Source organism: Mus caroli, unplaced genomic scaffold (genome assembly GCF_978045245.1).
Source record: "Mus caroli unplaced genomic scaffold, Mus_caroli_1 scaffold_1, whole genome shotgun sequence".
Classification (NCBI taxonomy): domain Eukaryota; kingdom Metazoa; phylum Chordata; class Mammalia; order Rodentia; family Muridae; genus Mus; species Mus caroli.
Window position 1 is genome coordinate 37,542,642 of NW_028227256.1, and position 15,085 is coordinate 37,557,726.

Genomic DNA, 15,085 nt, shown 5'->3' on the forward strand with positions numbered 1-15,085 from the left:
GCAGAAAGACAGCAGGAAGTAAGGAATTCATGACAATTGTGAACCTTGTATTCAGATGCTATTGAATTTAGATTTCCTCGTCTTATATAGCAACTTAACTTAGCAACTGTGATCCCCTTAACCTATAAGAAATGATTACTCCAGAGAAAAGGGTTGTGCCTTTTACATTCGGAATCACTGGTCTTTAAGATCCCCACTAATACTGTTTTCTAAGGGCAGTGTCTTTCTTGCACCTACGATGTGAGTATTCCAGGGACAGCTGTGTCCCTGAAGTGACATGAAGACAACCCCAAGCATCACCTGGTTCAAGTGAACCAGAGCCTTTGTATAACCGTAGCTGGTGCTTATTAGTGTGAGTCAGAGGGAGGTGAAGCTGTGTGAATCCCGTGTTACTCACTTTAGCCAGCAAATCAAGAGGACTTTAATTAAGCCTGGTCCTTCCTGGAGTGGTCATTTACAAGCTCGGGGAAATGCCAGATCTGCTGCTGTATCAAGTTTCACCTGCCATTTCCTTTATCATTGTTTTCTTTTCTTTTTATTTATTTTATATGAATGTAGAACATAGAAATGTTTGACTAGCTGGTGTTTCTGTTTAGTAATACACACATACACACACACACCCATACCGGTGGAATGGATTGTTCACATTGTGTGAGCAGGTGTACCTAAGCAGAATAAATTTTTTGGAGGACATTCACACAGTCACCAAGGATGGCGCCTACGTTTCAGTCATTTTATAGAAACAGTGTTGGACATTATGCAGATAGGAATTGATAAAGCCCGTGCATCATCGTAGCCCATATAAAAGTGATTTATCAATTGCACATTACATCCAAACCACTTTTATTTTTCAATGGTTGTAAGGTTTGGGGAACAGTACTTAAAATGCTGGCTGTATTGAAATTAATGATTCATCCCTGTGATTAATCATCCTGACAACAGGGAAGGGAGCTATTGAAGCCATTGGTGCCTTTATGCTTCTAAGAAGCGAGCAGAGACTAGGAAAGTAAGAGCTACCTGGGCAGTAGCAGCAGGTTAGAAAGCCAGCTGTGTTAGAAGGACTGAACCTTCAGCTCCTTCTTGTTAAATGCCTATGGTCTACACTGAATGTATATTTCCAGTGTAATTAAAAGGTTTTCTTGGTTACTGATCCCAGATTGTAATCAAATACATCTGTCACTTGAGATTTCTTCTTCATAGCTATGTCTAAAGCTTTGAAATCCCAGAGGACAATCGGGCATTGATTGCTAACCTGGCCCTGATGCTAGGTTTTCAAGTCTTTGGATGCCCAGTGCTGCAGCTGGGTTGACTTTCAGGGTACAAATCGTTGGATTCTGTTTGGAAAATGTGGTTCCCCTTTCTTAATTATTCTTTAACCAAAAACAAGGCCCTGCCCTAGTTTTGTTTCTGTGTCTGGGATAAAAGCAAATACCCTGACACAAAGCAATGTAGGGAGGAGACATTGTTAATTTAGCTCACAGTTCTACATCACTGCGGTCCATCATTCTGGGCAAGTCAAGGCAGAAGCCTGAAGCAACTAGTCACATGACAGTCGAATCAGCGCAGAGAAGGCAAGCGCGCATGCTCAGTGCTTGGTAATCTTTGCCCTTACACAGCCCAGGGCTCTGGACCAGGAGTGGCACCTGCACGTTCAGTCTGGGTCCTCCCACATCAGGTAGGCAGTCAAGTCAGGTAGGCATCCTCCACAGGCTTGTGTACAGTAATGCTCTATTCACACGTGGTTCTGGGTCATTTCAAACCGACAGTTAAAACCAGCCATCACAGTCCCCTAACTGCACAGTTACCAGCGCACTTTACTCATGTAACATTAATAACCCAGCACACCACTGAGTCTCAAAACTCAGTGGCATGGATGGTGTTGGTCTCTGAACATGTGTTGTCTATTTGAGCACAGAACTAACAAAAACAGCCACACGAACATTTGATTGAGTGGGGTTTTTGTTTGTTTGTTTGTTTTTGTTTTATTCCTACTAAGTTTTACAGCAAAATGTTAGGGTTACATTTTGTGGCATCATTTCCTAAAATTAATTTTTATTGTATTTTATAAATTAGATGGTGGTCATGACCTTGGTAAACCCCCTTTAGAAACTGGTCACAAAAATAACCACATGGAAACTGTAAGGGAGCAATATTTTAAAAAATTTATGTCAAAACATATGTTTGGTCTTAATTTATTTGCTAAGGTGGTGGGAAGGATAATGTACACATATAATCTTGGAATTTAGGAATTTCTCCAGGGCGGAGCAAGGTGCAGAGTTATGTCATGGCACTTCTTACCCAGACAGAAAAATAATGCCTTTTCTCCATTGTTGTTTCCAGGCCTGAGAGGATACAGGGAATCAAGCGGCTTTCTCCTGAAGACGTGGAGTCCATGCGGGACATTCTGACAAGAAGCATGTACCAAGTTCGACAAAGAGTATGTGTGAGCCCTCTGCACTACCTCCTGCCCTACCCTGCCTTGCCCCTACCAGGTCTTCAGTCCTTGTTCACACTGTCCTCCCTGAAGTAGCCTCTGCAGCTGTGAGGTTGGCACCAGTGGCCTTAGAATAAATGCAAATCCAAATGCTGGCTGTAGGGGTCAGGCTGCCCCAGCTGTGCAACTGAAATGTTCAGAACCCATAGATCTGCCTGTCCTAAAAGGGAAGACAGATGCAGTCCTCCTCCCAGAGTGAAGAAAAGATGGCACCAGGATTCTGACAGCCGTCGGGTTACCCAGTAGGGTCAACTATGCTAAAAGTTAAGAAACAGAGTTTATTGGATCAGAATCAGGGTGACTATAGGGTGTCTTGGTGTTTTGGTCCAGAAATTAGTATGGTCTCTTCATTGTCTTTAGCAAAGGGTCTGAGTTAGTGACAGATAAATCAATGTCATCCCCACAGAAGCCTTTTCAGGTCTGACGGCTCATTTGTCCATTCTATTTCTTGGCTATGATTAAATAGTCTCTTTTTGCTCTTGGTCATGGCATAGATCATGCTTTGGATGAGATTAAGAAGCTGTCTAAGCTGTTCATTCTCAAGGAGAAGATGCTAGGGTCAGCAAACTTGGTGATCAGATTGAGTCAAGGTTATAAGATACACGTAAGTTAAGAGGTCTCTGCTGAGCTCCTGCCCAGTGTTCCTTCTAAGACTCCAGACTTACAAAGCCAGTGAACATCAGTGGTCCAGAGTTCTGTGTCGGAAGTGTTGATGACTCAGGGCCTCCTTCAGAAAGGCTGGAGGAATACAGGTCAGCTCGGTGACAATGTTCTTACGAAGCGCTATGGCTTTCAAATCATTCCAAGCGAAACTGTTCCAGCAAGACTATCACGTTTCACCTCCACTAAGTAGATAAGAACTTCCTGGTGTGGAGGGTGTGGCTAGCTTAGTGAGAGCCCGGCCCACTGAGTACCTGGCACTCAGTGTTTTCTCCATCTTCATGATACGAGGAAGGAGGCTGAAGTTCTGAAACTCCAATACATGTTGAAATGGTCCACTGCCCACATTCTCCTTCATTCCTCAGATGTAGAGGAAAAATAGGTGTGTTGTTAGCATTCCGTCAACTTGACACAAACTAGAGATATCTGGAAAGAAGGGACCATGGCTGTGGGCTTGCTTTCATCATACTACCAGTAATCAAATCCTGGGGAGCATTTTCTTGCCTGGTGATTGGTGTGGGTGAGCCAGATAGCCACCTTCTTCTTTCATCTTGTCTTCAGCAGTCTCTCTTCTAAGCTATGCAGCATCTCACTTCCTTCCTGGAATTTATTGCCTGTGTTCATTAAAGGGTTCATTGCTAAGCATTAAGTGGAGTCCAATCAGAATAGGATTAGTGAGTGAGGGCATGAGGGGGCATGATAGACTGCAGGTACCTTTTGCCTCCACTCTTAGTTTGTTGGAAATATACCTCACTGTGAATCCCCTTTCCTGTTAGTCCAGAATGACAAACACCATTGAGGAAAAGCAACAGGGAGGAAAGGGTTTACTTGGCTTACACATCCCAGTCACAGTCCATCACTGAGGGATGTGAGAGCAGGCATTTAAACAGGAGCAGAGGCAGGAATAATGGAAGAAGCACTGCTGCTTCCTGGCTCACTCCCCTGGCTTCCTCAGCCTGCTTTCTTATACCACCCAGGACCACCTTCATAGGGAATGGCACTGCCCACAGTGGGTTGGTCCTTCCACATCAATCATGAATCAACAAGATGTCCCAAAAACTGGGTTACAATCAATATGATCAAGACAGTCCTTCAAGTGAGCTTTCCCCTTTCAAGGTGTCTCCAGTTTGTGTCAGGTTGACAAACCAACAAACCAAACAACCAAACAACTCCCCTAACAACACAGTTGCTTTTCCCCACTACCTCAAGTACAGTTCTGAAAGTCTTATACTTTTTCAAAGGAAAATATCCTGGAAATGCTACCCTGAACAATTGAATATCCACTGTGTATAGTGGACGGTCTACTGCTTGAAGGGTTGACACAGACTGTGTAGAGGTCGTCTGTTGTCCTCACATCTGGACAATAGGAGCAGGACTGTTGGATGGAGACATTTATCACTGTGCATAGTTTAGAAGAGTCTGTCATGGGGCTTGGTGGTCACTTCTGGGCAGTGCCAGAACGAATATAGGACCAGATTCTAGCCTATCCTAAGCTATAGTTGATATGAAACTGTGGTGTTCCCACTCTGATTCTGGACACATCTTTCTAAAATACTTCCTTTTAGCATTTCCAAGATAGGATATCCATGGGTGGGGGGATGTGAAGGACTAATTTCAGAGATTCCCAGTGGCACAACTGCAGAGACAGGGAGCTGCACAACACAGCAGGATGGAGACAGAGAGGCACACCCCAAACTTTTCAAGGAATAAAGCTCAGCCCAGACTCTAAGGCAGTGGTTCTCCTAATGCTGTGACTCTTTCATTCCTACTTCCTAACTGTAATTTTGTTATCCTGATGAGTCATGATATAAGTATTTAATATGCGACCTTGTGAAAGGGCTGTTTGGAAGTATGTGTTTCTGTGTTCATGTCTTATCTCTGGGGATTATGGCATCCGAGAGCATGTTCCCCCAACAGACTCACACCTGGCTGGAAGATGAGGTCTTCACTCTTGGCAGGTGGTGTGTGGCATGTCGTCACCTCTGCTTGTTTGTGCTTTCGGTCTTTGGATGTTGTGTTTCTCTCACATAATAACAAACTTGTTGCCTTTTCCTGGGGTTCCTCCTACCTTCCGTCAGAGTTGGTTAGTTCTTCCCAGCCCTCAGTTCTCAGGTCTCTCTCTCCTACACTTATCCCAGGGTAGAACCCACTCAGGGCTGCAGGCTCAGTCCAGTGGGCCTGGCCCATGTGTGAGTAAGCACCCTGCCGGATATCTCCCTGGTGGTTCTAACATCTTTTTTGTTTGTTTGTTTGTTTTTGTTTTTCAAGACAGGGTTTCTTCTGTATAGCCCTGGCTGTCCTGGAACTCACTCTGTAGACCAGGCTGGCCTCGAACTCAGAAATTCGAGTTCTGCCTCTGCTTCCCAAGTGCTGGGATTAAAAGCATGAGCCACCACCGCCCGGCTGATTCTAACATCTTAAGTCACCTGAATGTCTACTTGACTCCCACAGATGGCTGTAAGCCTTTGAAAGACCTGAATTTATAGTTATTCATTTTTAATCACCTGCTTGCTATAGTGCCTAATAGAATATCCATTTTTTTGTTATTGAAGCAATTATCTTTTTTAAAAAGCCATAAACCAGTAAGGAGGACACAGGCAACAGTGACCTCCTTATACAGCAGAGCTTTGCAGTTTATCAGCACATGCACAGGCACATGCACAGGCACACACACACACACATACATGCACACACATGCACACAAACATATACACACACAAACACATACACACACACGTGCACACACATATGTACACATACACACATGTACACACACATATACACAGTGCACACTTACACACATATACACACCTGCACACATATATACAAACATACATGTGCGCGCATGCATGCACACGCGTGCGCGCACACACACACACACACACACATATCACTTACTGACTCCAGGAAATCAGACATTCACTGATGAACTTGGAGCAAACATCAATGGGGACAAGAAGTTCCAGTTAACCAAACATACGTTTATGGATAAATAATTGGCCTCTGGTCTATGATAGCTTTTCAGTGTTTTCAGGTGAAGGCAAGAAGAAAAAGTCATTTAAAGCTGTTCCTTCCGGGCTCTGGTCTTTAAGTTAATGAGTATTTTCACTGGGAAACTTCTCCCCCTTCCTCTCTCCCTCCCCCTTCCCCTCCCCCTCCCTCTCTCTCCCTCTCCCCCTTCTCCCTCTCCCCCTTCTCCCTCTCCCTCTCCCCCTCCCTCCCCCTCCCTCCCCCTTCCCCCTCTCCCTCTTCCCCTCTCCTCCCCCTTCCCCTCTCCCTCTTCTCCTCTCCCTCTTCCCCTCCCCCTTCCCCTCCCTCCCCCTCCCTCCTCCTCCCCATATCCCTCCCCCTTCCCCTCTCCCTCTGTCTGCTTCTTCCTCCCTTTCCCCTTTCCTATTTCCCCTCCCCGTCTCCCTCTCATGCCCTGTGTGTGTTGTCTTTAATTATAAGCAGAAACGTTGTGGAAATTCCAAAATTAGTTTTAATGTTTTTCTTACCCATCAAATCAAAAGGCTTAGCACTGAAAATAATCTTGGGAAGAATGTGAGTGTGCAGAACAGCCACAGTCTGTGGGTGCAGTAGGCAGGATTGGGCAGAGGGGTAGACTTGCTTCACCATCCACAGCCATAGCCAGGCCTGAGAATCCTGAGTCTGCTTGCAGCCTTACTCCCACTGAGGCAAGCTTGGTCATGCGAGAGGCAAATCTGAGCCCATGCTACCTACTCTAGCTGTCTCAGGCACCACTGGAGGTGACGCTGGAGTTCTTACCTGACTGTTATTGTGCTCTACTTACAGACCCTGTCCTACAACAAATACAACCTCAAACCCCAAACAAGTGAGAAGCAAGCCAAAGAGATTCTGATCCGTCGCCAGAACACCTTAAGGGAGAGCATGCGGAAAGGCCAGAGTCTGCCCTGGGGAAAGCCGGTATGTGGGGCTGTCACCAAATAAAGGGGCCTGTCCTTGGGGCAGAGCCTCATCAGTTGAGGGCAAATCACTCACTCAAACTTCACTTGCTACCAGAGAGATGGAAAAGCCTTAGGGGCAAACAGACTGGAACAGCCCCCTCCTCTGGATCCAGAACTCTAGGGGGTTAGGCATCTGGGAATGAATTATAATGAGGTGATGCTTTCCAAGGTAGATCAGTACTCCAAGTGTTCCCTTAGCTGAGTCTACCCCCAGGAGCCATGGTGACCAAGCACTGAGTATCGCATGGCTCCTCCTCAAATGAAAGCTTCTAACCCTCTCAGAGGCTTCTCTAGAAGGGTTTGCTTTTGCCTAGGCTACCAAGCCTCCTCTTCACATCACCAGCGAGCACCTGACCTCTTACTAGCTGAGGCTGTATCATCTTCATCATATAGAAACTCCTGGATAGAACAGACTTGAAGGCTGATGTTCAGTGAGGCTGCGACAGTAACTTGGGAAGGTTGACAAGGATCCTTTCAACACTGGGAACAGGGATACATATTGAGTTATATGTCCTTTAGACACAAGGAATTAAATGCCAATAACCCCAGCAAACTGCCCCACAGAGGGCTGCTTCCTTCCCTTTGTGTGTCAGTTGAAACTATAGTATCATAATTCTGCATTTGTTTCTTCTTGTTGCCCACAGGCAGGCACCAAGAACTTTCGATATCTCTCCTTTCCGTATAGCAATCCTCAGGCAGCAAGGAGAGAGGCAAGGGCTGCTGAATCCACAGGTAACCCATGCTTGGCTGCTGTGTTTCCTCCTGTGCAGGGTCAGGTGGAGAAGATTTGGGGACCCCGGGGGCCAAGAGAGACAATCAAGGAAATTATGCAGAAACATGAATGAGAACAAAATGAAGGCATCCTTTATAAATACATTTCGAAACTTTAGATATGGGCACAGAAACTTAGGTGTATTATAATCTTGTCACATACTATTATCCTCTTTTAATTTTTCCTGCTTTTCTAAGGGTAGGGATAATTAGTAGGTCACATGATCTCACCACCACAACCTCTTCCATGGTGTCTTTAAAGATATGTATGCAAAAGGCTCACTCCAGGACTATTGTAACAGGTCAATGCAATTTAAATATGAGGTTAGCTTTTATTGGAGGTATTTTGTCATATTTACTGATTAGTGGTGTCCCATGTAACACAAAAGTGAGATTCCTAGGTATTGAAGATGTTTATTATTTTAATAAAAACCAATTTAGTGTGTTTTAAATATGAATCCAAATTATTTCTATTAGAAAAGGGTAACATACAATATAATTATATGCTAAGTTACCTGTTTGAGTTTCTAACTATGTAAGCCTTAAAAAAAAAAAAAAAAACACTTTGGGTAGTCAAATAAACTGAAGGCATAGGACCTTAAATAATTATTTGTTGAAGGCAATATAATTATTATTTGAAATAATGGTTTGAGTTTGTTTGTGTTGCTTTTTGTTTTTCTTGTTAGAACAGGTTTCATGTAAAACAAAACTCCATCACTGGAGTAAAAGCACATGTCTTTAAAGTCTGGGATGTACTCACTATGGGACATTTTCGTTAGCAGTCTTCTGAAGTCCTCTCCACACTATCCTGACTGCACAGAGCCGATGTCATGCTCTAAGAAGCATGGAAGCACAGCACCACCCCTGTCATGCTCTAAGAAGCATGGAAGCACAGCACCACCCCTGTGCATCAAATCAAATGCTAGTGATTGTTTTGTCTCCTCTGTCCCCAAGTGCCCCAGCTCACTTGATGGTGACCTAGAGAAGAGAGATTTCACATCTCAACAGATATGGATTAAGTTGTCATTTTCAATGATAAAATACTAGTCAGTTGCATAGAGCAAAATCATAGTTTATTTACATTCCAACCCTTTCCTTGAAAATGTAATAAGTCAGGTATTCTCTTAGAGTTGCCTGCCGTGATAGTGTTCCCTTCCAACACCATCTTCTGTAAAATGAAATGCCAGCTTTGTGCTAAACTCCTTCCTTCTGAAGGGGTTTTTGGACTAGTAACTTTGTTTCATTCTTCTTGTTACTAGATTTTTTTTCCTTCTAAAGGGGTGTTTGGACTAGTAACTTTGTTTCATTCATCTTGTTTGTTCCGGATGACACTCTGGTATTTGATATTATGAGGGAGTTTCACAAAGAAAAGCAAAGGGAGTTAAGAAGATAGACATAAACACAAGACACAAAACATACTGGTTTTAGAATATATTTCTTATTCTAATAACTCAAGTCTAATCTTGTCATTTAAATGAAGAGAAAACAAGCGAGCACCACAGCTATTTTCTGGGGTGATCGTCAATACTGCAGGACTCTGACATGGGGGCAGCCTAGCAGGTTCTTGGGGCGGGGATATACAAATGTAAATAAGCTTTATAGCAAACAGCCAAATGGTTACTCTAAATACTAAACCTTGAGGTGGAGTTTGCTTTATTCTAGAAGGTAGAAATTGTTTTATGTATTCATTAGATTTAATCAGTGAAAGGACTCTTAACAGTTATCTGGTTACAATATTTTATCAATTCTTTATAAACTTCATGCAGTGTATTTTGATAATATTTTCCCCACTCTTTCCCATAGACCATTATAGATTCCCCTGTCTCATACCACCGTCTGCTCCCCAACCAAAAATATGAATGAGACACTATCGGTTGGAGGAGTCTACCAAAGAAAGAGGGTGACTAAAACTCATGAATCCCCTGAAGCTGTGGCTACCTGCACAAGATCAAGCCTTTTAGCATAGAGTGAGGAGTACATGACCCCCACCCCAACTGATAAACTATAGACAGTTGATGGTTTCTGGGGGAAGAAGAGGTAATTTTCTTTAAATTAGATCAACTATACTCTAGTAGATGGCCCTACAGCCAGAAATATATGGGCAGCACAAATTGGAGTTGGTTAATTGTTATTTTAAAATATATATCAAAATATATGCAACAACAAATAACAAACAAACAAATAAACAAATATAGCACCCCTCCTTCCCAAAAAGGAGTATGGTAGCAATCAGGATGAAATGCAGAGAGTCCTCAATGTGTGGCTAAGGGTTTGATCATTTGAGAACAACTGCTCTCCAAGTGAAAGAAGAAAAGGGACACTCTAGTTAGGATAATTTGGGTGTCATGCTTCCCTCAACTGTGTAGTCTCTGGCCAACCAAACTGAGTCTACAAAAACACTTCTCTTCCTGGCTCTCTTAAGGCCCGCCATGATCCGAATGCTCCTGACAGAATGCCTGTGAATTCCATGGTGGTTGAAGAGACCTGTATACTCTCCTTTGCCTGTGGGGTTCATTTTGTATTGTAATTATGGGGATTACCCACCTTAAAATTCCGTGTGTGTGTGTGTGTGTGTGTGTGAGGCAGGTTTAAACCCACTGAATTAGAAAATACCTACAATGCTCCTGAGAGACTGATGTTGGCGAAGATTTCGCAGAAGTATGACCATTCTTAGTGCCGTTAAACTCTTCTTGGAAATGGTTGAGATGTTTAAAATGTTGTGTGTGTGTGTGTGTGTGTGTGTGTGTGTGTGTGTGTGTGTACCTTTTATGTGCAGAGATACAAAAGTCCTGCTCTCTGGGTCTGGAGCCCTAAACAGTTCACACTGGACCAAGCTACTCCCCTGTGGTTTGTCTCCACGCTGCCCCAAGCAGGAGCCCCTTCCCTGTTCACCTGTTCCTCACTTAGCCTTAGTAGTTAAGCTTGTTCTTCTGTAGGTGGAAGGTCAAGACTGCTTGAGAGGTAGCCACCGTTCTTCCCTGGGATTCCAGGCCTGGGTGCTTACCTCTAGGTAGACACATGAAAGAGGACCAGGTATATATAGTCCATATCCTTCCTCCTTCCAACTCCTACGTTGCAGAGCGTCCCTTCATATTTTGGGCAGAACTAGTCATTTACCTTGAGCTCAACTTTGTAAGCGAAGCCTCTGCTAAATGCCCGGGTTTCACTTGTCATTAACCTAGAAGGACGTAGAGAGGCTCGCTACACGCTGTCCCCTGACAGGGAGTTCTCAGGAGGACTGACTGGAGTGAGACCACATGCAGGACCTGTAGACAGAAGTGTCCACACCTCAGAGAGACTTCCCAGTGCCAAAGGATCTGGAGGAAGTGAGGTTCAGGCTCCACTCACAGCACAAATAAAAGGGGATTGTAAAAAAGGGGGGGGGGAAGGAGCAAATAGATCATGCTATTATCTTTCCCTCCAGCAGAGCATCCCCTACCTGAGTCTGCCAGCTCCATGTGTGTGAGATTCTGCTACATCCCTGAGCCAAGTATTTAAGATCTTCTTGTGTCTAGTAACGTATACACATTTTTGTCCAGTACAAACCTTTGGGCAGACAGTATTAATTTTATGTGTGCTCTTTTACCTTTGTCTCCTTTGGCTTTTTTAGGAGGGACCAGAAAGTGGGAGAAAGAACAGGATTTTCAGGTTTACAAATAAATGCCTAAAAATATTGAAACTCTGCAGAGAGCGTTTAAGGGAAAAAATAAATTCATGTGCCTAAAACTTGGAGGAAACAAGAAATGATGTTTGTGAAAAGTACTCCTTTGTTTACTGGGGGAAAGGGCACTGTGTTTTAGGAATGGATAGAGATTTAGAAATTAACTCCAAACACAGCATCCTGTGGCTCCCTGCTGGTGAGCAACATACATGTGACATGCACAGTTGTCTTCTGCATCTATGTAGACTTTTCTCACCCCCTGCCCCCCAAATACAATGTAACAACTATTTGCATAGCATTTGCAATGTATTGGTTACTATAAGTAGTTTCTAAACTACTTAAAAAACTGTAGGATATACATAAGTTATATGCAGATACTGTGCCATTTTATATGAGAGACTGGAGCATGTGTGAATTTTGGTATATTTTACTTAGGATACAGAGGAATGGCTCCAATCCTATCTGTTCCAGCCGTATCATGTTGAAAGTCACCTCATCTTAAACAGATTTAGGCACTTTCCATATGACATAAGGACTACAGTTTTACCCATCTCAAGGGCCACTCTGATGGTTAAATGTTGTAAAATATGCAAATGACTATCACAGAGGCACATTGTCATTCCCCCATGAGGGTATGTGCTTAGCTTCACCATATCTTCATGTACCATGGCAATCTGCGCATCATCTACTGCCTCGACAGGGAGCATCTGTCACAGCCTGCATCTTCTGTGGCTCCCCCACCCCTCCCATCTCTGTTTCTCGAAGATTACATTTCCAAAGTCAAAGCAGTGGAACTCAGATGTAAAGCTTTTAGGCAGCTATGGGTTAAACATCAAACCAAGAGCCAGGCATGTGGCTCATACCTGTAATCTCACTTTGGAAGCTAAAACAGGAGGACCACTATAAGCCCAAGGTCATCCTACGAAACCTACGAAAACAGAAACAGGGTAAAAACCAACCACTTTGATGGAACCTTTAGCATAGCATTTGTTTTTTAGAGGGTAAAACAATTTTGTAGTAATTACTTTATGGGACTATTAGTCCATAACTGTGAAAAGATACTCTGTTAGTAATCTAGGGAAGACTGGCAAAATGCACAGGTTTCTATGAATCTCAACTTGTTTGTAATACCAAGCATGCAGTTCTGCTTTCTCAGTCCTTTGGGGTTGTGATGCTGAAAGGAAAAGCCTGGCTGGTGCAATACTGAGTGCAGGAGCCGCAGTCTCACGCATTCTTACCATCTGGCCGTAACTCTGATCTCAAATGTTCTTTCCCTTTCTGTCATGATGTCTTCTTAGATGGTGATGGCACTGATTCAGGATTCCAGCCCTTGATGTTCAGCGTACACTCAAGAGCAGGGTCCCTTCAGGAAAGGCGACCGACCCAGGCAATGATCCCTATGAAGAGGCTGCAGAGAGGAGAGAAGGCGCTTAGCTTCAGCTACCGAAGCAACACCAGTTGGGAGGACCAGGACGGATGGCGCGGGATGGATGTCCTCCGGCCCAAGCCGCTGTTCTATGCAGTAGCCGAGGAGTATGACTCTGGAGAGCAGACAGAGGAAGAGACCTCAGCAATCTTGTCCAGATGGACAGCTGAGCACAGACACAGCAGAGAGCACCACAAGTCCCACAGTCCTTTGCTCCATAGGAAATAGCTTATCATTCTCAGATGACTGCTGGTTCTTTCCAGGGTCCCAAATCCTATTTTATAAAACGAAAGTTCCCACAGTCGGGAACAATTACCAAGTTTTTTTTGTTTTGTTTTGTTTGTGTTTTTGAAACTTCCAGACACCATTCCACAGGGGAAGCTCTCACAATGAACTTGAAGGCTGAGCCACACTCTTGTACCTTTGTAGATGAATTCTGTGTGTAGCAGAACATCACCCCTTCTCAGAGTAACCAGTCATCTCTGAGGATTGCAGAAATCCATCAAGCACTCTTGGTTTCCTCCTAGACATCAAGAGGGATGCTGGGATTTGGAGATACATAATGATGGAAGCCATTAGAAAATCCCACCTCTGAGAAAAGAACCAAAGAACAAAGGCATCTTCATTTAGAATTCATAGGAATCTTCTATCACAACCCTCTGACCCATGGCATATATCCAGAACTACACGTGATTGGTCAGCAATTCCTATAAGTTGTATGGATATGCAATTTGTAATCACTTAGACACGGCAGGGCTCTTTAAATGCATCTGGCTCAGCCCCTGGCATTTGCAGATTGAGACACATTGACAAGATCTCCTGGAATAATGGTCACCTTGCAAGTTGTATGCCTTTGGCTTTAATTTTTTTTTTTTTTTGAAATGAACTCCTTTGTTTTCAAAGATACATAATGTACCTCAAATGAGAGGTAAAATTTGTTCCACACTGTTATGTTTAATCAGTGATATTGATAGACATGATCTGTACTCTAGGGGCTGATCTTACGAATCTATATACTATTTTTATAATTAGAATGTTAATTTAAAATAAATTGTAGCAATATAAGAGCTACAGTTTAATAACGATGGCATGAATAATAGAATTTATCTGCTGTGTGTTTATAAATTGCGAAGTTTTGCTCTGGAGTTTAGTAACTATTCTTCAGTTGAGTTGTGCACCATGGTTATTCCAAACCTGACCTTGGACTTCACAGTTTAGCTTGCTAATTTTCCCAGCTACTCTTTATCTCTCTTCCTACCTTACCCTTCCCTTCCCTTCTGTCTCTGCATCTATAGGTGAATAGACATGTCTGAAATGTTACTTACTGTGCCAGGTAACTAGATCTATGGCAATCAGTTCAATAAATATCCTTTGCCATCATGGCTTAATCTGTCTCTGCCATGCCCATATGACTTAATCAAGTACATCTTTCAGCTGCCTTGACCCTTGAGGTGCCCTGTGCTCCTCTTTGTGGGTGGGGGTTGGGGGACTTGGTTTGTCCTCTGGGCACATGTGTTTAGTCTTGTGGCCCAAAGGACAAAGGAGGAGAGTTGGATTGATTTGCCATTTGTCCATTTATCAGTTGCAACTTTTTCCTTCTTTTCCTTTTAATTGTGTATTTGACTTCCACCAACTTTCCTCTATTATCATTGTGTCTTCGACATGGAAGAATAAGCATAGACGCTGAAGGGAAGACAGCAGTGCTGAGCTGGAGGGGATTTTAGAGAAGGTGTCATCAGACATATCTGTCTTTCAGGTGTCAAAAGTAAAGTCCTGAAATAGTACCTGAAGCCAGCACAGGGTCTGCTTTCCTTGGGAGGAAGGACTTGTCCTCTGTCGTGACCTATAGCTATCAGCAACAACCTTGTAACTTTGTGCCGACTCACACGGCATGGGTGATTTTCACCCAGGTTCCTATGGCAGGAGTAGACGTGAAAATCAAAGAAGGACATTGTTCTTTGTTCTTCAGAATCTGAACTAGAATGTGTTTTCTAAACCATACAATATCTTTATTTTAATATCATCCAGGCCCTGTCAAGTGGCTCTAATAAGCTCTGAGGGAGGAAGCACACATAAAACTCAGGGAAGCAGTGATCAAAGGAAGA

The 15,085-nt window shown here is 43.5% G+C and overlaps 1 protein-coding gene across 2 annotated transcripts in view; it reads left to right on the forward strand.

The window, feature by feature from the left end:
• The window catches only part of Slc9a4 (solute carrier family 9 member A4), a 49,599-nt gene extending 35,737 nt beyond the window's left edge, over positions 1-13,862 (forward strand). For both annotated transcript variants that reach the window (XM_021169612.3, XM_029484890.2), the window contains 4 exons: positions 2,341-2,437; positions 6,950-7,081; positions 7,767-7,854; positions 12,853-13,862. In XM_021169612.3, the coding sequence (XP_021025271.1) occupies positions 2,341-2,437; positions 6,950-7,081; positions 7,767-7,854; positions 12,853-13,208 (673 nt within the window). In that variant the 3' untranslated portion in view covers positions 13,209-13,862. The remainder of the gene's footprint in view (positions 1-2,340; positions 2,438-6,949; positions 7,082-7,766; positions 7,855-12,852) is intronic.
• Positions 13,863-15,085: the final 1,223 nt, after the last annotated feature.